General features: G+C 64.9%; 1 protein-coding gene across 6 annotated transcripts in view; it reads left to right on the plus strand.

Annotated features, from left to right (window-relative positions):
* COL18A1 (collagen type XVIII alpha 1 chain) overlaps window positions 1-22,876 on the plus strand; it is a 94,023-nt gene that overhangs the window by 63,400 nt on the left and 7,747 nt on the right. For 4 of the 6 annotated variants that reach the window (XM_057546192.1, XM_057546186.1, XM_057546188.1 and 1 more), the window contains 29 exons: window positions 593-682; window positions 1,487-1,546; window positions 3,359-3,488; window positions 5,865-5,941; window positions 6,315-6,491; window positions 6,815-6,841; window positions 7,992-8,054; window positions 8,141-8,227; window positions 8,534-8,587; window positions 8,742-8,900; window positions 9,727-9,789; window positions 10,647-10,673; window positions 11,809-11,949; window positions 12,303-12,365; window positions 13,651-13,677; window positions 14,485-14,520; window positions 14,946-15,017; window positions 15,327-15,362; window positions 15,627-15,716; window positions 16,194-16,223; window positions 16,305-16,331; window positions 16,522-16,584; window positions 16,816-16,890; window positions 17,818-17,844; window positions 18,041-18,094; window positions 18,347-18,421; window positions 19,708-19,776; window positions 20,321-20,363; window positions 20,880-20,942. In XM_057546192.1, the coding sequence (XP_057402175.1) occupies window positions 593-682; window positions 1,487-1,546; window positions 3,359-3,488; window positions 5,865-5,941; window positions 6,315-6,491; window positions 6,815-6,841; window positions 7,992-8,054; window positions 8,141-8,227; window positions 8,534-8,587; window positions 8,742-8,900; window positions 9,727-9,789; window positions 10,647-10,673; window positions 11,809-11,949; window positions 12,303-12,365; window positions 13,651-13,677; window positions 14,485-14,520; window positions 14,946-15,017; window positions 15,327-15,362; window positions 15,627-15,716; window positions 16,194-16,223; window positions 16,305-16,331; window positions 16,522-16,584; window positions 16,816-16,890; window positions 17,818-17,844; window positions 18,041-18,094; window positions 18,347-18,421; window positions 19,708-19,776; window positions 20,321-20,363; window positions 20,880-20,942 (2,005 nt within the window). The remainder of the gene's footprint in view (window positions 1-592; window positions 683-1,486; window positions 1,547-3,358; window positions 3,489-5,864; window positions 5,942-6,314; window positions 6,492-6,814; window positions 6,842-7,991; window positions 8,055-8,140; window positions 8,228-8,533; window positions 8,588-8,741; window positions 8,901-9,726; window positions 9,790-10,646; window positions 10,674-11,808; window positions 11,950-12,302; window positions 12,366-13,650; window positions 13,678-14,484; window positions 14,521-14,945; window positions 15,018-15,326; window positions 15,363-15,626; window positions 15,717-16,193; window positions 16,224-16,304; window positions 16,332-16,521; window positions 16,585-16,815; window positions 16,891-17,817; window positions 17,845-18,040; window positions 18,095-18,346; window positions 18,422-19,707; window positions 19,777-20,320; window positions 20,364-20,879; window positions 20,943-22,876) is intronic. The other 2 variants (XM_057546190.1, XM_057546191.1) reach the window with 2 other exon arrangements.

A 22,876-nucleotide genomic window follows, 5' to 3' on the forward strand; every position in this document is an offset into this window, starting at 1 on the left:
GGTCCAGCGGCCTCGCGCACGTGGCTCCGAGATCTCGGCCACGATTCAGAACCTGTGGTTGTGTCACCCTCTGGGGAACAGGAGACCTCATGGCAAAGGCCCTGGTGCAGCCAGGCTGAGGTGCTCGGCCATCGTGCCGTCCCAGCTGGTGGTGGCCCTGCCCTAGCGTTGGGCTTTCTGTAGGAGCGGGGATCCCGCATCTTCTCCGTGCCTGCTGCCCCGACCTCCCCCCGGCCAGTGCCGTCTACCTCGTGCCCCGAGGAGACACCACCTCCAAGGATACTGCATACTGCTGACCTGTTCTCTGCACTGGGACCCGAGAGATGTGTTTGTGCTGTGTCCTGGCACCTAGTGTGGGGCTGGGACCACGGAGGGAGCGGGGAGCCCGTGAGAGAGTGATGAGTGTTCATGGTGAAGAGGGAGGGAGGGAGGGAGTGATGCCACTCTCTGTGGTGTCCCCTGCTGTGGTGTCACCCCTGGAATCGGCCTCAGACGTGCCGGGCTCTGAGCTGGCTGCAGCTTGAGTCCGGGTCTCCCTGCGCCCTGGGCCTCCTGCCTTGGGACCCTTGGTGACCTTCCCCTCTGTGTTCAGGGCCTGATCTCAGATCTGAGGCTGCGTGAGGACCCCCAGGTGAGCCCCCTGCATTGCCTGGATGAGGACGAGGAGGACGATGACGATAGGGTGAGTGGCTGCTGCCCGGGCTCAGGCAGGGGAGTCCCTCCCCTCCCCCACCTTGTGGGACGAGGGACTCAAGGCCGGGAGTGGGGTGGCCTTACCTGGAAACCCAAAGTAATGGGACCAGGAAGGTCTCTTTTGAAAGATGCCACTTCAGGTCGATGTTATCTGGGATTATGTTTCTATCTACCTGTAACCTGAGAAAGAACCTCCCTTGCCTAGAACTTTCCACATAGAAACACAGAACCTAAAGGTTAAAAATCACCCCTAGAATAGCCAGTTGGCGATAGAGTCACTAGTAGTCGCCAGAGCAAAAAATGTGTGTGTGTGAGAGTGTGTGTGCGTGTGCAGTAGCGTGTGTGTGTGTGCGCACGCGCACACGCGCACACTGTCCCGTGGGACCTAAGGCAGAAGGCACACCAGCTCTGGTGTGTGAAGGACAGACGGGCAGGAGACCTGTGTCCCCAGGGCAAACCCAGGTCTCAGCCGTGTGCAGGGAGCAGGGCAGGCGAGAGGGGGCACGACCTTCACGCTGAGTCCGAGCCCGAGGGTCCCTGGGCGGGGCCTCCCCTCTCAGCCGTGGGAGAGGATGACCCCTCGAGAGGAAGGAATGCGTTCGTGCGGGTCTGTGTGTCCGGCCAGTCGCTGAGCTTGTTTCCCGCGGGCATTTCTTTCTAAGTGGTCTGATGGACACGTGCCCTGTCGAGGACCACCCTGACCCCCCCACCCAGCCCGCCCTCTCCCCCCACCCCGAGCTCCCGGGGGGCTGGGGGGCTTCATTCACCGGCTTGTTTCCTGTCAACCCTGCAGGCGTCAGGAGACTTGGGCAGCGGGCTGGCGGAGACCTGGGAGCATATCGGGGAGGAGTTGGTGAGTGCTGGGGCCCTCAGGGTGGGGTGTCGGGGACACGTGTGCACACGCATGTGCGAATTCTAAGGGCTCCCTGGGTCGCCAAGACCAATTCCCGCCGGAGACGGGGGACCGGGACTCCGGCTGAGTGGGCGGCGCGCCTTCCGGCTGAGCCTCCTCTGGGGGGAAATGTTCTCTCGAATCCGGTGTCTGGTCCAGACCTCGTGCGATTGTCTGAGTGACCTTGGCATCTGTTTGCGTCTCCCGTCAGCTTGTGGGGCCGTAAGGGACTAAGGGGCCAAGCTTGCTCCGTAGCCCACACGGCCCAAAGCCACACACAGGGCTGGGGGTGTCTCGGGAGTGACAGGGACATCGCCGTCCCCTGTTTGGACGAATCGTGTTGACCCCCCACCCCATCTCCAGCATCGCCTCCACCTAGGGCTTGGGCGTTGAGGGACCGTGATGGGGCAGAGTGCTGAGCTGCCCTGGAGGGGACGGTTGGCGGCCCCCGCACGCCAGGGACACCGGGGCTCCGTGCGCTGGCCAGAGCAGCCCTCTGGGAGCCGCGCTGGCTCTGGCGCCCGGCCGCCCCCTGGAGGGTGTCAGAGGGTGGTGCCCACGACGGCCCTGCCGGGGGTCATGTGGCCCGTCCACTCTTCAGCCATCTCCACCCAGGGGCCCTGGGCACAAACTGCGGAGACGGCGGTGTCCCCGCTGTGCCGGTGCCAAGGAGTGACGTGCTGCAGCCACGGGGCCTCTCTTAACAGACTGGAGGCGGGGGGCAGTCAGAGGTGGAAAGAGTCACCCACCCTGCAGTGCGCTAACTAGGAGGCCGTCCCTGCCAGCTCCTGCTTCAGAAGATCTGGCCGAGGCCGCAGTGAGGGAGGGAGGAGGGGCTGTGCGGAAGCCTCTGTGCAGGGCCCAGCCTGGCCCAGGGCACCCTCGGCCCCTCAGCGCCCCCTGCACGCCCTCCCCCGCCCACAGGGTCTGGGGTGTCAACGGCTGACCAGCTCCGGGTCCCTGGGGACCTTCCCCACACTGGAGGGTTGTGGCTGTAGCGGGGAGGCCTGGTGTCCAGCGCGGGGTGCCGCTTGCCCACCGGGCGGTGGGGGAGCCCTTGGACGGGCCTCACGGGCATGCCGTCCCGGGCACCTGGACCAGCGCTGTTTCCCGAGCACTGTAGCCAGCGAGCTCATGCCAAGTGCGGACGGCTGGTCACGGGAAGCGTCTTCACTGCGCCTGTGCCCACGTCCTCGCAGCTCCGTGTGCCTCTGGGGACAGGGAAGCGGGCTTATAGAGCAGGGCCACCTCGTCCCCTCGGGTGGGGTGGTGGGTGGAATCGCCGGGCCGTGGGTGCCGGGTCATGACCCTCACCAAGGACACGTGGCGGCCACCCCTCCCCTCGTGCAGAGAAAGCAGAGGCTCCCTCCCTCTGCGGGCGTCCGCCATGGTGATGGCTACGTGCCCGTCACCGTCCGGACCACGGGCAGGACCTGGGGCTCCCTGAGTCTCCGAGGGGCCGTCCTGGGCCCTGCAGGGGGAGGGGGAGGGCCGGCGCTCAGCCATCCCTCCAGGTGTGGGGGGTTGGGGGACTTGCCGACTTGCAGGGCGAGGAGACCCCCATCCCCTGAGTGTTCAGAAGAAAATGGCTCTGGAGGGGCCTAGAGCTTCTTCCTGTCTGTGACGGAGTCTCTGGTGGCTCCTTCTTAACTTTCCTGAAGTCCGTCAACATCTCATTTTACAACCAAACGCATGTAAACCTGACAGCTTTGCCAGCGCTCATGGGCCACACGCCTCGCTGAATAACAGAGCTGCTTCCCACTCTCACCCCAGGGCGCACCCCTGGGACCCCGGCTCCCCGAGGCTCCTCCAGTCACTTCTCCACCCTTGGCTGGAGTGGGCAACCAGGAAGATTTCAGAACTGAGGAGATTGAGGAGGAGACCACGGTGTCTTCGTTAGGAGGTAAAGCTTTGCTGGGATGGTGTGTTTGTCAGTGGCGTGTGCGTGTGCATGCAGTGTGTGCGCCCAGCGCATGTCTGTGTCTGTGTGGCAGAGGAGGGGCTCCCGTCCGTCACACGCACGCCCCGAGGGGGAGGGCCCATGCCTGCCCCCCCCTCTCGCTGCCCCAGCTACGGGTCCTCCGCGGCTCCTTGGACGTGGTCTCGCCTGTATTTTGTTTCTCACTTTCTGCTGCTCCTGAGGGATTTGTGGGACCGTCCCAAGGGTGCTGCTACTTCCCAGCCTGGGGACAGCGGGGTCACCAGGAGGATGTGAGAGCTGGTTTTCAGGGAAGAGGTGCAAAGGTGCCTCTGCTCGGGCCCTCTGAGAAGTAGGGCAGCATTTGGGGGCTCAGGGACTCCCCCCACGCCCGGCCCAGAGGGTGCACAGGCTCGGACGCCCGGGCCACCCTGGGAAGCGGACCGTGTCTTCGTGCACAGCTGCCCATCGCCGCGTGCAGGTGCCCACAAAGGTTGCTGCTTGCCGCAGGGCCCACGTCTCCCTTCAGTTGCTATTCCTGTATCTTCTTTAATAAAGATCTGTTCCAGTCTCATGCCCGTTTTTTAACGGGCCGTTTGTTTTCCTGGTATCAACTTCTGAGAGTTTTTATCTTCTGTACACGACTCCTTCGTCAGATATCCTCTCAGTCTGCGGCTTATCTTTGCATTTTGTTAATGGTGACTTAGAAGAGCACAGGGTTTTAACTTGGATGAAATGAGGTATCGGTTTGTTCTTTATGGGTCTCAGTGTTGGTGTCACGTCGGAGAAGCCGGCCCAGTCTTGGGTTTTCACTCGGGCCTGTGATCCCCAGGACGTGGGTCTTGTATGTGCTTCCGGCACGTTTGTTGGAAGGAGTGTGCTTCACCTCTGCGTTGCCCTGGGCCTTGGCTAGAACAGCTGTGCGTACGTGCCAGTCTGTCTGGACTCTGCTGCATTCCGGACCCCGTCTCACCGTCTTCACGGCTCTTCCACACGGTCCTGCTGGCTTGGCTTCATGATAAGCCTGGGCTCAGGTGGTGTGCGGCCTCCAGCTTTGCTCTTCCTTTACGAAGCCGCTTTGGTGTTCTGTGTGCTTCGCAGTCTCGTGTGAATTTTCGATCCGTATGTCAGTTTCTCCGAGGAGGGCTGCCGGGGTTTTGACGCTGCAGGTCAGCGTGGGGACCGGCCTGGGTGTCCAGCTCATGTTGAGTCTTCCGACCCTGGACTCAGGATCTGTCTCCTTTGGCTTATTTAGGCCTTTGCTTTCTCTGAGTGGCATTTTTGCAGTTTTAAATGTTTCTGAGACAGGAATTTTAATTTTGCCTTAAATCATGCTAATGCGGGAAGAGGCCTGGGAGGTGTCCTCCCAGGCCAGCGTGGGGCAGGATGGGGTGCCCTCTGGTGGCTGACTTGTGACTTGGCGGGTCTGCGGGGGTGGGATGGGGCTGGTTGAGGCGACAGTGCCCCCAGCAGGCGCTGGCCGGCTCGCGTACTGAGCAGGGCGAGCCCAGGGGCGGCTGCAGGTGGGCATGGGGGGTTGTGGCCCCAAATTCTTCTGGAAACGGGCACGGACGTCCCCCAGAGCTGTGCGACCCTGGAAACCTAGGTCCTGTCCAGCCCCCGAGCTCAGCGCCCGGCGCTGTCAGAGTGAGGTCAGGACCTCGCAAGGGCACAGATCCCTCAGGAAGTGGGACGTTGCCAAGCGGCTTGAATCCCGTTTTGTAATTGACTCAGTGGTGCTGACACTGTTGGAAAGCTTTGGGGGAACAGTCTCAAAGTCCACCCCCAAATTCCTGTCCATCACAAAGGGGAGGCGCCCTCTTGCACCCAGTGGAGGGAAAACCCGCAGGCGGGGGGAGGACACGCAGGATGATGTGTTGGGGCCAGGCGTCCATGCCGCAGGCACTCTTCTCTGGGCCGTTTTGTTGCTTTCCCAACTCCGTGGGAACCGTCCTTAGCTTGGGCTGAGGCTGGCTTTGGCCGGATTTGCTGGGTGGGACAGCCCTCCGCGGGTCCCGGAACTGATGGTGATGGAACCATCACCATCCCCCAAAAGGAAGCCACAGGGATGCGGTTGGGCGCGAGGGGAGACTTGGGTTAGGTCACTGCACAGAACAGCGCTGCACTTCCCACACGTGAGCCGGATTCTCGGAGGCCCTCGCTCCCAGGCGATGCCTGGCACTCAGGAGAGAAGGGTCGTGGGGTCGTGAGGATGCCGCAGACCCTCAGACGGTTCATCGGGAGGAGAAGTGGGAGTGTGCGGGGACGGAGCTGGAGCCAGGGCTCGGGGCCCGGCCAGGACTGAGCGCCAGGCAGGGGGCAGCCTGGGGACGGTCTGACGGCCACCTCCGCCTCCTACAGCTCAGACCCTCCCCAGCTTGAGCACAGTCACCACGTGGGCCGGGAGCGAGTGGAGCCCTGGGCGCGGCCTGAAAGAGGTGAGGTCACCACGGGGACCCCAGAGCAGTCGGAGCCCCTGCTCTGCTCACTGGGGACCCTGACAGAGCTCTGGGGCTCCCGGCCGTCCTCTGTGCCCCCCGTCCCCGTGGGCGCCAGCGGCACGGGGTGTCCACGGCTGGGGCCGCTCCCCAGCCAGAGCACAGGGCGGGTGCAGGGGACGCCGGGCAGGCCGCCCCCTGTTGCTGGTACCACCACGCCGGCCCCGTGTGCGTCCACAGGCACGTCCCCTTGCCTGTCCCCTGCGCCTGTCTTGTCTGCGCCCCCCCGCTGTGTGATCCCGGGCCCGGCCCAGGACGCAGGCGAGCGTGTGTGCCCCCGCCCCAGCCTGTACCCTCTCCTCTTCGTCCCCAGGGAGGCCTGAAGGGCCAGAAAGGAGAACCAGGCGCTCAGGGCCCCGCCGGCCCCGTCGGTCCCCAGGGTCCCGCAGGCCCGGCCGTGCAGGGCCCCGATGCACAGCCCGTTCCCGGGCCGCAGGGACCCCCGGGGCCCCCAGGGAAGGATGGCGCCCCCGGAAGGGACGGCGAGCCCGTGAGTACTGTCTCCGCTTCGTCCAGCCGGGGGTGGGGGCTTGGCCAGAGGGGAGAGGGCAGCAGGGTCCTGGGGCTCCGGACGGCCGCTTCCTTCCCTGGGTGCAGCGGGAGGGTGGCCGGGGGGCAGGCAGAGCCAGCCCAGGGCCGCGGGCGGGGACGCGGCCGCAGTGCCCTGGACGGAAGGTTCTCCAGCCCCGTGCAGAGAGCCACCCTCTCGTGGGAGCAGAGGGGCTGGGGGCACAGGGGTCCGTTTCCATGTTCAGCTCGGGGTGGGGTCAGGTGCGATTTTCTGTCACTAATGGTTTCTCTCCCGCTTTCCAGGGTGATCCTGGCGAAGATGGGAAACCTGTAAGTTGCCTCTTCTTTCAGAACCTGTGTCATCTGTGATGTTTGCCTGAGTCCCGGGCTCCCCCGCTCCCCCACCCAGTGACTGTTTTTAAGCTCAACAAACTGAAGAGATTTCAAAGTGAAGCCATTTTCAAAATGCAACTTTTGTTAAGAAAGTATAAGTCTAACGGTTGATAGAGAAATATAAAGTTATGCGTGTGTATTGAGACGTTTAGGCTACCAGGAAACAAAGCAAAGGAAAGAAGTAAAAGGTAAAGCTTCCAGATTCTTAGAGGTGAGAGAGAAACAGCCTGAAGTTGGGAGTGGGCGGTGGAGCGGGGACACAGCACGTAGAGAAGAAGAGACGCTCGCGGGAGAAACCACAGGCTTGTCAGCCGTCACGGTGGATAAGACAGCTTCTCTCTCAAGACAGTTCGGATTTTTAAAAATCAACAAATGCTATTTGTTGATAATAACAGAATAAAATGACACAAGAAGGTTCAAATAAAGATTTGGGGAACGACAGACCCACAAATGGTGACGGGAAGGCAGGGAGGGGGGCTCGCAGGACTGAGCGGAGACACGGCAGACGCCCGGGGGGACGTCAGCAAGGACGCGGGGACGTGTCATGTGGACTCAGCCTGTCCTTCATCGGCCTCTTTGCGCTTGAGGACAAAGCGTGGCTCAGTCGTTGAGGGGAGACTCTGCAGAGCGGGGTGCGTGTGTGCACATGTGGAATCCAGGGTCCGGTGACTGGATCAGCCAGCGCCTGGGTCGGGGTGCGCTGGGGCCTCGAGTCGGACGCGCCCTGCCTGCAGACGCGCAAACACAGAGAGGGCCGTTTCGGCCGCGCGGCCTCCACCCACTCCCCCGGGCAGCACCCACGGAGGCACTCCTGTCCTCAGAGCCCCCGCAGCACACGCGAGCACACACACACGCGACGGGCAGGGTGCCACCCTCCGGCCTGGTGTCCCCAGGACGCCGAGGTCACCTCTGCGGGCCGCTGCTCCCTGGTGGCGGCCTCGCATCTCCGAGGTTGGCGGTGCACCCCTGCGGCCCCCATGACAGCCCCATCTGGTCCGTAGGCACAGAGCCGCGTGTCGGTGGTGGCTTGGCCGGTGATGGGCCCAAGGCCTTCTCCTGACCGAACCTCCTGGCTTCTGTCTTCCAGGGGGACACCGGGCCGCAGGGCTTCCCAGGAACCCCGGGAGACGTGGGCCCCAAGGGCGAGAAGGTGAGAGGTAACCGGCCGGGCGTGGGGCGGGTGCGACCCGAGGTGGGGCTCTGAACCCTGGTGTGACAGGGGTCTTCTGTTCCCAGGGGGATCCTGGGGTCGGGCCGAGGGGACCCCCAGGACCCCAAGGGCCTCCGGGGCCACCCGGACCCTCCTTCAGACATGACAGGCTGGTGAGTCCTCCGTCTCCCACCCCGGTCCCAGCAAAGGGGCCTCTGGTCGTGCTCGGCTTCCGATGCCGCACTGCTCGGGTCCAGAACCGGCCTCCCCGGGGCGTGTGCAGTCCCCGGGCACTTGGCTCCTGCCCTGCCTCGGATGTTTTCATTCGGGGGTCGGGGGGCTCGAGGTCACTGTGACAGTCCTGCACGGTTAGCACCAAGGGCCGGTGCTCGGGGGGGAGCTCGGGGCAGGGCTGCGGCCTCGCCGGCTGACCGCAGGTGGGCCGTCAGGGCTTCCGGTGACTCGGCCTCTCCCCTCAGACCTTCATCGACATGGAGGGATCCGGGTTTGGTGGCGACCTGGAGAGCCTCCGCGTGAGTGACCCTTGGCCGGGGTGGCCGCTGCCCTGACGTCCCCAAGCACCAGCGGAGCCCGCTGGGCAGCGACGAGGCCTGGAGGGGTGGGGGGGGCAGTGGGCGTCCTTCGGCCAGTGCCGCATGCAGTGACGGTTCTGTTTTCCGTGTCCAGGGCCCTCGAGGCGTCCCCGGCCCCCCTGGGCCCCCTGGCGTCCCAGGCCTGCCCGGAGAGCCAGGCCGCTTCGGGATGAACAGCTCAGACGTCCCCGGACCCGCAGGCCTTCCCGGAGTGCCTGGGCGGGATGGGCCCCCCGGGCTTCCTGGGCCCCCAGTAAGGCCCGCCTCCCCTCACCTGCCCGTGTCCGCATCCGGGTCGGGGGGACAGGGAGCGTGGGGCCTTCCCCCGTCTGGGTGAAAGCCCCCCTCACCACCTCCGTCCTCCCCACCCCTCAAATCCTTTCGGGGGGGGCACCCGTCTTTGGGCCCCCCGGGGTGGGAGGGACCTGGGTGGGCAGCCCCGTGGTTCTGGCTGCCGAGCCGCCGGTGCCCACATGACAGCTGCTCGCCTCCCTGCCCTTGCAGAGGCCGTCTCGGGGGTGACTCGGGCGGGGTTGGCCCTGATGCCCGGAGGGTGGGAGGCCGAGAGGGGCCCACGTTTGGCCCTCGGGCCCCCCTCCTGGCACTGGGGACACCGCACTGTGGCCTGGCAGGTGCCCGGAGGTGTCACTGTTGAGATTGGGTCCCAGGAGCCAGGGGTGTGCACCTGGTTTTCACCCAGCAACGTGCTCGGGACACAGAGTCCGTGGGCCATGCGGTTTCCTGCTGAAGGCGTGATGACCCTTTACTGAGTGTCCACGGCCGGTCACCAGCCCCAACCTCTGCACACGAGGCCACCCCCTCCCTGCGGGGCTGGCGGCCCTTCTCATCCTCCCTAGTTTGATTGGCGACTCAGATTAAACTAAAAAGGGGGAAGAAAGAAATAAAAACCCGAACAGAGCTGTCCGACGCCCTTGACTGTGCACGTGGGCGGGTCTCCCGTGAGCCGTGGGACTCTGGGCCGTGTCCCGGGAGTGTTTCGGGTGCGGGATGCGCAGATGGTCTCCTGCTAACCCAAATCATTCTCCATCTGGCCTCACACTCTGCTCTTCTCTCCCCAGGGACCCCCAGGTCCTCCAGGGAAAGATGGGCAACCAGGACAGACCGGCCAGAAAGGCAGCCTTGTAAGTCACTCCCCCCGGGGTCCAGGGTGGACCTGACCTAGCGCCACGGCGTGTGGGTATTTGGGTGGTGCGGCCCCGGCTCAACAGAGGAGAAATGCCACAGGGCAGGGCGGTGACGGCTTTAATCCAACAGGGAGCCGCCGTCTGGGGAACCCTGGGCTTCCCACGCTGGCTCAGAACCGGCCGCTGGGCTTCCTGTAAAAATCCAGGACTTCACTACATAATGTTGTTTCTCCATAATGACAATTGACCTAGTGGTTTTGAAGAATATCGGCGCTTTACTTGATTTGGACATTTTATTTCTAGTTTCCATTTTGGTTGTATTGATAATGGAGAAACTTTCAAGGCTGCACAAACCTGTAACTGGGGCCCAAGGTTCCCGTGTGGTTTTTCGGGGATGGACCATGGGAGATGCCCACACAGTCATCTGGAGATAACACTTCCCTGTGATCTCTCAGCGAGAACCTGGCTGTTTGGGGCTCAGCAGAGGAGGCCAGTTTTAAGGGAACCCTCTGTGCTCCGAGCTTGCTGCTTTGCAGCCGTTGAGCTAGAAGGACTCTCCTCCTGGTTCCGGGGGTGGCGGGGGCCGAGGGTTGCCGCTCAGCAGCGAGGTCAGCCCTGCCCCCTCCACGGCTGAGCCTCCCAGGAGCCTCCATCCCCACCTGAAACAGGGGTGACGGCGGGAACAGCCAGCGGTGCACCAGGGCCAAGAGGAGACACTTGGAGTTTTAGAGATAGTTGGTACAAGGGGAAGACTTGACCTCATGGGCTGGGATAAAGCAAGTGAGACCCTGTCCCTCTCTCTTGCTGCCTGCACCCTGGTCCGATTGTGTAGTAACTGTTCTCTCCTCCCGCAGGGCGAGGCGGGCGCCGCAGGACCCAAGGTACAGACAAAGCCCCAGTGCCGCCGCTCTTCCTGGACGGAATGGGCCCGCCAGCCGAGGGGGTGGGGGTGAGGGCATGGCGGCCGAGAGATCGAGCCCCCGGGCACTGATCGTGGGGTCCGGCCAGGAACCGCCCTGGCAGCAGGCACCACGTTTGTCCTGCAAGACCGTGTTCACCCGAGTTCTGGTTTGGGGACGAAACGAGAGCAGATGTGCTCGGAAGCAGGCAGCCCTGGGGTCCCGGGGGCTGCAGCGGGGGAGTGGGCTGCTGGCGGTCGGGGTGCTGCTGGGGCCCCAGTGTGGTCCGAGTGGGTCCCTAGCACCGTCACACAGGCCTGGTCCTGGGGAGGCCACCCCAGCCCCTCCATGAGCCAAACCGGCAGCCTTCCCAGGAGGGAGGGCCCGTCACTGGGGAGGCCGCCGAGGGGGTGCAGCTCCAGACTCGTCCGCCGGGAAAACCCATGGGGAGAAGGGGGAGGGTGACAGTGGGACTGGAGGGGCCTGGAGGGAGGGACGAGAGTCAGAGTAGAGACTCAGGTGTGTAAACACGTGCACACACACAACCTGTGCGTGCACACACGGGCACGGGCTTCAGGGATAAACGGGGAAAGCTGGTGAGATTTACAGTGAGGGAAAAGGCTATAGCTGGGGGTGAAATTCAGCACAGGTGAGGCCAGACTCCACTTGTAGTTGGAGATCCTGGACACCAGAGTTAGATGCTCAGCTACCAAGGCCACTCAGACCTGAGAGAGGGCTCTCGAGTATCTTGACTGAGATGCCTGGGCCGGCCCCAGTCACAGACGCTCTCATGGTTCCTTCATCCCTGTGGCAGTGGGGTCCTGGGCCCCCTGCCCCGCTTCCTCCAGTGGAGTCCTCCCCACTCCTGGAAGGAGTGTCTTGGGCCCCCGCCTGGGGGTCTTGCTCGGTGGTTTCGTGTTAAGCGGATTAAGTCAGGTGAGGCCAGAAGGAAGAGGTGCTGTGGGGTTAGCGTAGCTCCTGGCTGGTTGTTCACCCCCTGGCTCTTCAGATGTAAAATGCTCGCGAGAAAACACAGGTGCACCGGCAGTGCAGTGGCGCCTGGGGTTTAGGGACACCCTGAGGGCCGAGGTGATGACCTTCTCTCCCACCTGCGCAGGGAAGCAAGGGAGACCCCGGCCCCATCGGCACGCCTGGGGAGCACGGCCCGGCAGGACGCCCTGGACCGGCAGGACCCGCAGGACCACCAGGGCCCCCGGGCCCCCCCGGGCCACCAGGCCCCGGGCTCGCTGCGGGGTTTGTGAGTACCCGCTGCCCCTGGCCCCCAGAAAGTGCGGCTCTGCGGCCCCAGGCGCCCTCGGGCACCCACACTGACCGGCGCAGCCCGGCAGCAGCCACACTGGTGCCACCCCTGCCTGGGCTCCTCCCGGCTGGTGACGGGGTCCCCACATGTGAGCGCTGAATGGGGGGCGTTGGCAGCCCCGCCTGTCTGCCCTGCCGTCCCCGTGACCCACCCAGCAGGGGCCCTGCAACCAGGGAACCCCACCCTCAGAATCCACCCGCTCGGGCGTCTGGGTCCCTGCCCAGCCTGGGGCAGGTCTCTTCCTGTGAGAAGACACGCAGACCCTGGCGTCCCTGTGTGTTCTCCTCCAGGACGACATGGAAGGCTCCGGGGGCCCCTTCTGGTCGACAGCCCGAGGTGCCAGTGGGCCGCAGGTACTGCCCCAGAGCTGGGCGTGGTCGGCTTGGGGGCGGGGCCGCCTGGGGGGGTCCGGGGGAGCGTCTGTGGGACTGGCCTCCCGGGGGACCAGGAGCTGCCCTGCAGAGCCAGCGAGCCATCTGCCTCCGGGACACTGTCTGCCTCGCGGCCGCTGGGGAGAGAGTCCAGTCTCCAGTGTGGGGAATGCCGCTGGTGGTCGAGCTGAATGAGCACGGGGCAGGGTGGGCCCCAAAGACAGGTCTTCCTGGGAAGTACTAGCCCAGTTCTCTTTATGGCTCTAACTTTGGGGAAGTTACACAGTTTTGACCTGAGCAGAACTTTAGTTAAAGAAAAATGGGGACACTTTTCCTATGAAAAATGGATGGATTCCTAGGAAATCCCACCGTGTTGTACCATCGACATGTGCACTGGGTCAGGATTAGGTCCAGCTGGAGCTCCCGGCGTCCAGAGGTAACCGAGCTTACGCCGGACGGACACACGAGGGGCCATCCCGGGGGCAGGATGCCTGGGACGGGCAGAGAGAGGGTTCCCTCCCCCAGGAGCCCGCGGGGCCGACACAGACCCCACTGGGGGTCCGTAGGGGACCTCGAACCAGTGTCCAGCTGGGCCCCTGGAGTCTCAGCCCAGCGAGAGGGTGGTGGGACGGGCCTCCTGTTCTGAGCACCACTGCTGAGGATTTTCACTCGGGCAGAAGCTAACTCTGGTGAAATAGAGCGGTTTTGCCCCTTTGAGTTAGTGCCTTTCCCTTTCTGCGTTAGAAAGGCTTAGTTTGGGGCAGTGGCAGTCAGCTGCCTCGGCATCAGGTGAGATCTGAGCCAAGGTGGCAGGGCGAGGTCGCAGGGCAGGGTCCCCTCCTCCAGGTCCAAGGGCACAGCTCCAGTGCCGCTTGACCCCTGGAGGGGTCTGTGGGCTGTTCCGTGGCCTCAGGGTGATGGAGACCCTCGGGTGGGGTTAAACCCTCGTCCTCCCTGGGGAGGCCAAAAGGCAGCATCCCATCCGTGCAAATGCATTTGTTTCTAGTTAATAAAGTGCAGGTTTCTTTGCGCTGGGGAGACTTGCTCATGCCCTCCCCGCGGCCGGTTTGTGTGCCATCTGTGGGACACCAGGTGGTGCCGAGGACAGGCCACGTCTGGTGGGGTTTCGGGCTGTGCGGGCCCCTGTTGACACGAACGCCCTTTTTTCCGTGTTTTATAAGAGGGGCTAGTTTTCTTGCGGGGAAAGGCTGTCCCCCGAGGGGCGGAAGCAGCACCGACCCGGCCCGCTTCCTTCTCTGCCCCCCAGGGACCGCCTGGCCCGCCTGGAGTCAAGGTCAGTGAGAGGTTTGTTAGCCGGGGGGCGCCCGCCGCTCACCCCCTCCCGCCAGGAGCTACTGCTCAGTGGCCCCGAGTTCCTCGTGGGAAATTTGCAAATACAGAAAAGCCTAACGGGGAGACGGTCCCCAGAGCTCGGTTCAGGGGGTGGCGCCGTCCCATCTTTCTAACCCTGTGAGTCGAGATCTCTGGCTCCACACGTGCCAGGTGTGTGCTGACTTGGGGAGAGCGAGGGGCTCAGGGAAGGAGCCCCCAGCCCTGGCGGCAGTGGCTGGCGCCCGGCAGGACCTGGGTGCTTCTCTCGCCGCCGCTGGCCCCGCCTCCCTGCTTGGCCCCGCCCCCTCCCCGCCCCTGGGGGACAGCAGCTCCCACCCCTGGGGGGAGGGCGGGTGGCGAGGGCAGGAGCAGCCCCACCCTGCTCCTCGGGCACCCGTGCGTCCCGGGGGTGCAGGGCCCCCCACGCGCCAGCTCTGCCGCCCAGCCCCTTAGAGCGTCTGCTTTGATTTGCAAACCTTTGAGACACTTGGAAAGATGGCTTTTTTAGAAGGATGTACGTCTTAGCTTTCTTGAACTGTTCAAGGTGAAGTCACCTGAGTGCTCCTGCTTCTGCAGGAAACGGTGGCCTGGCCTCCAGAACAGTCCAGGCCGTGTGCGCTCAGCGCGTGGGTGGGCACAGGGCCCGGGGCCCTCAGCTCTGAGCTGCGGGGTGCGGCGTGGGGACCACCTGGTTACCTGAGGAGGGGTGGGCGCTGCCTGGGGGCTGGGCCAGCGCTCGCAGCCCCACAGAACCCTTTGTCCACTTTAGGGGGATCCTGGAGTCATGGGGCCACCAGGGACCAAGGTAAGAACAGTACCTCGGGTTCAGGAACTCCACAGTCGTTAGCAGCCCTGGTCTGGGGTGCAGGGCGGGGTCCCCAGGCTGAGACCAGGAGCTTGGCTGGTCCTCATGGCCTGGGGCCTCAGTAAACAGGGGTGAGTCCATGCCAGGCCCGGCGTCCTTCTCCCACTGTCCCCCTGTCCCCCCTGGGTCCCCCCGGGTTTTCCCATAGGACAGCTTTCCTCCCATGCCAGCTCCGCAGCGGAGTCCTCTGACCCCTGCCCCCTCCTCTGCCCCACGGCGCTCCCCAGGAGGCTGAGCAGGTTGGATCTCCCTCAACCTGGTCGACAGACCAGGTTGAACCGGGTGTGAGCTGGTGGCCGGCTCCGGGACACCGTGGCCCCCGGGTGCCGTGGCTGACGCACGTGCTCTCCTCATGTCCACTGCAGGGAGAGGTCGGAGCAGACGGAGCTCCTGGGGCCCCCGGCCTTCCGGGCAGGGAGGGTGCAGCCGGACTCCAGGTGAGTGGCCGCCCGGGGCTGCTGTGGCTGACTCCCCCAAAGTAGCCACGCCTGGGTGAGAGCTGGCGCCCGGTGTGTACCTCAGGGTCCCCACAGGGCCCGGAGACCCCAGCTCCGTGGGACGTGAGTCGGCGGTCCAGGCTGCCTTGGGTTTCCTGCGTGGCTGACCCCCCCACCCCCCAGGCCCCATTTGGTCCGTGCAGGGAAAGTCCGCATCTTCACTCAGGGCCAGTCCCAGCGGCTTGGGGTCTCCAGGAAGCGGGGCTCGTGTGCTGTTTATGATGAACGATTTCCTTCCTGTCTCCACAGGGACCAAAAGGAGAGAAAGGGCCCCAGGGAGAGAAAGTGAGTTTGCGGGGGTTGGCGGGTGTCCGTGGACGGGTGGCAGGTGCACAGCAGGGCCGGGGGTGCTGCCCTCTGCCCCGGGCCCGCCCACGTGGCGCAGAGACTTGGGCGGGATCCGGGCTCAGAGCCTGCCCTGCCTGGGGTGGGGGCTTGTGGGCCACTGTGCTCAGCCCTCAGGCGTCTCCTCACACCCCGTGGGCACCGGAAGCCCCTCCAAGTCCGGGCTGGGCTGCAGTTCAACCCCCAGGGGAAACTCTCTTCCAGGGCGACCCAGGGAAGGATGGAGTGGGGCAGCCAGGCCTCCCGGGACCCCCCGGACCCCCAGGGCCTGTCGTCTACGTGTCGGAGCAGGACGTAAGAACACTGCATGGATGGACACATGCTCTGCCCAGGGCTCCCAGCCCTCCCCCCGTAGGGCGACCTCCAGAGACACCGGGGTCCCAGTCTGTTGGTTCCATGGGGCTTCTTGGCATCGAAGCTGGCCGTTCCAGAGCTGCGCTTTGGTCGTGCTATTTGCCCGCGTGTCACCCGCTCCGTCTGTGACAGGCCCCCTCTGGCGCCCATGCACAGCACCCAGGGGAGTGGGGGGCAGTGTCCCCGTGGTCCCAGGGTCCCGGGCCGGTTCTGTGGCGCGGGAGCGGACTCCCGGGGGTGCTTCATTTCTCGTCTCAGGGACCTTGAGACCAAAGCCAGGAAGATGCCTTTCACGTTGACCTCCTGGTGTTCTTGGTGGGTCTTGTGTGGGTAATGTCACGGGAGTTGAGTGTTCATGGTAAACGTGGTCCTTTTCCTTCCTCCTCCGGGACACTGGCTCTGCTGACTCATGGACAGAGAGCACTGGCGAGCGTGCCGGGCCCCGAGGTACGTGCGGCCCCGGGACGGGCTGGGCGCCGTGCACCTCCCCGCGGCAGGTCCTGACCGTCGCTGTCTCTCTCTCCACAGGGCCGGGCGGGGCTCACAGGCCTCCCCGTGAGTACCTCCCCAGCGGGCGCGGGGCCTCTGCTTCGCAGGCAGGGGGCCGGGTGGGCCCCCGTGAGGCCGAGGAACCGGAGCCGGAGACCCCATCCGGACAGGGGTGTCGGGCGGGCGTCTACGGCGGGGCGGGGGGTCACGGCCCTGAGGCAGGGGCCTTCCGGGCAGCGCTCTGTGTCTCCTGCAGGGACCAGCCGGGCCGAAGGGAGACCTGGGCTCCAGAGGCCAGCAGGGCCTCCCGGGACCCAAGGTGAGGGGCCGTCCAGGGTCACCGGGTGACTGCTCGGGGGGAGGGGGCCCGTGCCCGGGAACCTGGGGCGGACTCCCCTCTGGTCTTTTCCCTGGACCTGCAGAGGCCCCGCTCACGGCTCTGTGTCCTGGGCTGTCGCGTCGGTGCCGAGGGGGGTTCACTGCAGGGCTGGGGGGGTGCAAGGCCTGCTCTTGCCCGAGCCGGCCTCCCTTACCCGCCACCCTGTTCCAGGGTGAGAAGGGTGAGCCGGGCATGGTCTTCAGCCCTGACGGCAGAGCGCTGACCTCCGCCCAGAAAGGAGCCAAGGTGAGGGGACGTCTGGGCCCAGCTTGCACCCTCTGTCCTGCTTGGCCGGGGCAACGGGGCTTGGGGGCCGTGGAGACGGCACAGAGGGGTTTGTCCTCCTGAGAGGGGCCATCTCCTGCCCGTGCGTGGGAGCCTCTGCTGATCGGGCTCTGGAAGCTTCCGCAGCCTGGGCCCCCCGCCCGTCCATCTGTTCCTCTCCCACCACCCTGGTGGGAGGGTCCTCGGGGCCCCTTGGAGCCTGCACCTCAGGTCAGCCTCAGCCTGGCTGGCCCCTCGTTCTCCGCTGCCCGTCAGCGGAGCCCACACCACAGAGGGGCCGGGGGCTCTTGGGGGCCCCGGCCTGGGCCTCGCCTGTGGGAGCTGCACCCCTGTGGTGCCCGACTGGCCCTCTGGGGGCACTGCCGCTGGGGGCAGGGATCTTGGCCTGCCTTCCTCAGGAGGGGGCCAAGCATGGCTGGGCTCGGGAATGGGCTCCACGGGGGCCTGTGCCCTGGGTCCCCTGCCCCCCAGCAGGGGACCCGCAGCCCTGGGGAGAGCTGGGTCTGGATCAGGAGGCTGTTGGGGACAGGCCTGCAGGGGGTCCCCAAAGGCCCCCAGGATTGTCGGTGGATGGGCCGAGGGACCGCGGGGCAGAGAGAACTCTGCCGGCCCCACCGTGTGTCACAGCTGAGGTCGGGGCCCACAGACCCCTCCAGCCCAGGCGCTGCGGGGCCGACCCCTGGGTCTCAGGGCCCCCAGGGTGGTCCCCGGGACACAAACCCCAGTCCAGAGCTTTCTCCCTGCTGCTGTTTCCTTCTCTTCCTGGGTGTTGTCAGTGCCTCGGGCGCCGCCAGGGGCATCCAGGTGGACACAGGGACCCCTCGGGGGCTGCCCGCTGGGGGGCGTGACCTACGGCCACCTAACGGTGCCTTCTGGTTTTCTGTTCAGGGTGAGCCTGGCTTCCGAGGACCCCCGGTGAGTAGACCCAGGCTTCCCCACAGCGCACATGCGCGTGCTGCGGAGGGCACCGTTGCTTGCCTGGCCGCTGGGCGGGCGTGGCAGCCCAGCTTCTATCCCAGCTGCGCCTCTAAATGCGGGGGCAGGTGTCGGGAGGGAGATCGCGGGGCGGGGGGCCGGTCACGGCTCACCTAAAACCTGGCTCCTCCCACAGGGTCCCTACGGGCGGCCCGGGCACAAGGGAGAGATTGGCTTCCCTGGACGGCCGGTGAGTGTTCAGGTCTCGTGCCGGGTGTGGACAGCAGCCCAGGCCCACGGGGACGATGGGCCCGGAGGGGAGTGGGCTGCAGTCTCTCTGCTGTCCTCCTCCTGGGGACCCCCCGCCAGAGCGTGGCTCTCTCCAGCCTGGCTCGCGGGCAGCTTGGGCCGCAGTGGGACGGGCACCCCGAGGAGGCCCTGGGTGGGGACAGGAGCTGCTGGGCCAGCCCTCACAGCTGCCACCCACTGTGCTCTGCCCCAGGGGCGCCCCGGGATGAACGGACTGAAAGGGGAGAAGGGGGAGCCGGGAGATGCCAGCGTGGGATTCAGCGCGAGGGTGAGTGTCCTGCGGGGCGGGCGGGGGTAGGAGGCCTGGCCGCAGCGGCTCAGGTCCCAGAGCTCACCTGCGGGAGGCTTCTGAGCAGCCTCGTGGCCCTCGGACACGCAGACCCCCATGCACACAAACACACGTGTGCGCACACACACGCACACACACGCGCCAAGGCCACCGGACAGTGCTCTGGTGTGGTTTCCTCAGAAGGGCCTGTAGGCCACGTGGGCTCTGGGGTGGGCGCCTCTGGCCCGTGGGGCTCTCGCTCCGACCGCCTTCACGCTGCAGTTGCTGCCGCCTCGTGAGCCGAGGGTTCGGTAAAGTCCCCGGGTGAGGCCCTGTCGTCACCTCTACCTGAAACGGTGCCATCGAGATGCAGGACTCACCTCTGACCCCGCTGGGCACCCAGTGGGCCCGCCGGCTGCACCCAGTGCCTTTTCTCCTGGACCCCGTCCCACCTGGCCTGGCCGCGCGACGCGGGGTCCTGAGGGCAGTGGCTCAGGCTGCGGCTCTTCCGGTTTTTCCGTCACTCCGTGTCTTCATTCGGGCTCCCTCCTCCTTGCAGTGGTTTCATGAAAACTCAGAACACGAGGCGGCGTCTTGCAGAGTTCTGAGATGGAGGTGGACCGGGCCACTTCCGTCGAGGAGGACGGGGGGCTCTCGAATTCCCCCCGCGGTTCTGAGTTGTAGAGGCGGAGCGCCCGCCGCTGTGCGCGTGCCCCGGTCAGGGCGTCCAGCGCGTCCGGCTTCCTCGTGGGCCTGAGCTTGCGCCTCTGTTCCGCTGCCAGCCTCTCTCCTCGGCCGCAGGGTCGGGGCGAAGGGGCCCAGGGGCCCGAGAGCAGGTGGCCGTGAGGTCCCGGGACCCTGTCCCCAGGCACTGTCATCACTCAGGCCAGCCCTTTGGTGAGCGAGCCGCTATTTTCAGAACGGCTCTTCTGACACTGCCTGAATCGGCCGTTTGTCCTTTTCCTGCGAGCGGGTGAACGAACGGAGCCGACCTTCACCCAGCTGGCAGTTAGTAACAACACGAGCCGTGTCCGAGGTCGTGTCCGGCCCAGACGCCACCCGCACGTCTCCCGTGGGAGGATTTGAGCAGGACTCCGGTCTGGGAACGGGAAGGGGGCAGCTCTGTCCTCAGGGAACCCACGACCACAGAGTAAACTGGACGCATTGTCCATCTGATGTTTTCTGACTTCACCATGATTCTCAGAACTGCTCCTGCCCACATCTGCTGTTCTGGACAGTGTCGCTGGCCAGTGTTGACTGACCAGGCTTTCTCTTCCCCCACGCAGGGTCCGCCCGGCCCACCTGGGCCCCCAGGGCCCCCGGGCCTTCCCGGGACTCCTGTCTATGACAGCAACGTAAGTCACTGCGACACCTGCTGTTCGCACTGCGTCCCCACACTCTTCCCTGCACTGGCTTCCTTTCCCCTCCGCTGACCCGGGGAGGGCTGAACCCCAGGCAGGGCAGCCGGAACCACGGCCTCTGAGACCCTGGCGGGGGGGGGGGGCTTCTGGGAAGGGCGCGGTGGTGGGACCCAGGACCACCTGCCTTGTAGGCCGCACCTGGTGGGCCGCTGGTTAGAAGACAAGCCCCCAGGGGAAGTGAGGTTGGGGGAGGGCTCTCTGGATCTGGGCTCCTGAGCACGAGCCCTGGGGTCCTGGGGGGTGAACACCCCCTACCTCACAAGGCTCAGTGACATGAAGTGACCACCTGGGGCAGTCATGTCGTGACCGGGGCCCCCGACTCCAAATCCTGTGTCCTCTCCCTCCCCCTCCCCCTCCCTGCTTCTCTGTCTTGGGGGGCAGGGGTGCTTGGGGCTGTGGCCTCGCAGACCCTTGGGCAGGTGGTGGCCTCAATTTCCAGAGCGTCTCTCAACGGCCATCTTTGGCCTGTTCTTCGCAGGCGTTTGTGGAGTCTGGCCGCCCTGGACCCCCGGGATTGCCAGGTGAGGGGCCTGGGGCCTCGGGGAGGGCAGGTCACCCCTCCAGCCACAGCTCAGAGCAGGGTGTGGGCGGCCCTCACAGGGGTGCTGGATGATCCAGGCCCCCCAGTCCCAGTTGATCACGGCCCCCTTTGCTGGGCTGCTGGGTCCTCCCAGCATGGCCTTCCAGGCGGCCCAGCCGTGGATGGGAGTGGGCACCGAGCGGCCACCCACTGGCCACCCACTGTCCAGCTCCAGCTCCTCGTCCAAGCCTGCTGTTTGTTCGAGGCCCTCCCTGCAGGAGTGGCGTGGCCTCTGGGAGCAGAGGCTGCAGCCCCTGGGGCGCGACCACCGGGCACTTCCGCCGGTCACGAGCTCTTGCTCTGACTGTCCCTGGGTTCACACGCTGCCCCCTCCCTGGTCCAGGCCTGCAGTGCACACAGTGCCCACCAGGGTTGGGCCATGCGTGGGCAGGGGGGCCTGTCCCAGGCGCCTCTGTCACATGTTTAGTAACAGGCACTGGGGTCTCTGTCCCTCCAGGGAACCAGGGGCCTTCCGGACCGAAAGGTGACAAAGGAGAAGTGGGCCCACCCGGGCCACCAGGTGAGAGTGCTCTGGGGGCCTTGGGCTGTGTGTGGTCACCCGCCCACCCGGCTCCCGGAGGAAGGAAGCCCTCGGGGCTCAGGGGGCTCTGAAGGGACGCCTGGCTGGCCCCGCGGCCTCGGGGCAGGGCTGGGGGCTAAAAGGACAGGGGCCTGAGGTGGTGGCCAGGTAGGATGTCCCAGCCCCCCACTCACTGAGGAGCAGGGCTGGGCCCCAGTGTGCACCTCCCAGGGGAGACCCGGCACCTCCAGCGCATCGCGGGGGCCTCATCGGCCCGGATTGTCCGGGGGATGAACTCCTGGCACCTCGGATGTCCCCTGGGATGGCGAGAATCCCCTGCTGAATCCTGCTTCTGCAGCCGATGAAGCAGGAGAACAAGCGTGATGCCGGGCACAGGCCAGGCAGAAGCCAGGAGAGCTGGACCCCCTGGCACTGCCAGAGTCTGCGTAAGCTCGGGGTTTCCCTACGAGCTGCCAGAAGCAGAAGCAAACCCTCCCCTTGAGGAAGGTGAGCTCGTTGAGGGCCTGGGATTCCCAAGCGGGCAAGCGACCAGCCAGCACTACAGGAGTTTCCAGGCTTGGCCTTGACCGTGACGGTGATACCCAGACGTGGAGAAGAGGAGATGGCAGCACAGAGCTGGAGCCCGCGGGCAAGAGTCGGGTGTAGTTCTGGGACTGAAAACCCGCAGCCCCTGGACGTGAGGATTCTGTGCGACTTCAGGCAGACGGGACATAGCCAAGGAGGGGAGGGGTCAGCCCGGAGTCCGGGCGACGTGCTGGGCAGTCGGACACGCCGAGGGAGGTCAGACGCGTGCGGGTGAGGACACGCGGGTGGGGCTGGGGCAGAAGAGCATTAGAAGGCGTCACGGCCGAGCTTCCAAACCAGGGAAAGGTTCAAGGAGCCCTTCACGCGAAGGGTCAACACGAGCCACAGGCTGATTCCTCACGGGGATGAGAGGAGCCAGAGGCCATCAAGGGTCCCAAAGGTCGGAAGAAGGTAACTGCTCACCTAGAATTCTGCAGCCGGTAAAGACGTCGTCTTCTACAGGAAGAGGAAGTGGGCAGCGAGGCCTCTCAGGACACCATCCTCAGTGGGGACGCGAGGGCTGCTGCAGAGAAGGAAGCGGTGCTGATGACACGGGGACGGAGGAAGAGCAGCAGGGGGGCGGTGAGACCACGCGTCCCCACTCGGCCCCGCCACAGAGAGGTCGCATTCCCGAGACCCCAGCCTGGCCCCGAGGAGGCCGAAACCCTGTTACATCAGACCCAAGTGAAGGACGCACCTGTCACCTCAGGGACCAGCCGAGAACAGGAGGGAACGTGCCCCTGATAACCGAGCAGGAAGGAAGAACAGCACAGGAAAAACCCGACCCGAAGATGGCAGGGAGGGAGAGAAGAGGAACTCGGAACAGGTGGAGGAGCGGGAAACGGGGTGAAGATTGATTAAACTCAGATCTGTTGGCGCGTATGTTCAGTGAGCGGGTCCACTCTCCTGTTTAAAGACGAACATCGTCAATGAGACAGAACCAGAGCCGTGCTGCTTACGAGAGACACCCCCAAGTGTAAGGACATGAGAGCTGAGGGGGAAGGGGTGGTAGTCTGGTGAGAAGGGAGCCGTGTGTGTGTGTGCTCGTGAGAAATCAGACCAAGTGTATTTTAAAGGAGGAAATACTGCCAAAAATTTTTTTTAACTCCATAATGATAAAGGGGTAAACCCGCCAGGAAAGTACAGCGATTCTAAATTTCTACGCCGGTAACAACATAGCTTCAAGATACGAAAAGCAAAACTTGACAGAACTAAAAGGAAAAACACACAAGTCACTCAGTACAGGGGGAAATCTGTAAGCGAGGGAAGCAGCAGACAAAAGACCGGGTCAGTTGGGAGGTGGAAGATATGAACGGCAGGTGACAACCTGGCCCCCAGTCCCAGCACCA

This window comes from Balaenoptera acutorostrata, chromosome 4 (genome assembly GCF_949987535.1).
Source record: "Balaenoptera acutorostrata chromosome 4, mBalAcu1.1, whole genome shotgun sequence".
Lineage (NCBI taxonomy): Eukaryota > Metazoa > Chordata > Mammalia > Artiodactyla > Balaenopteridae > Balaenoptera > Balaenoptera acutorostrata.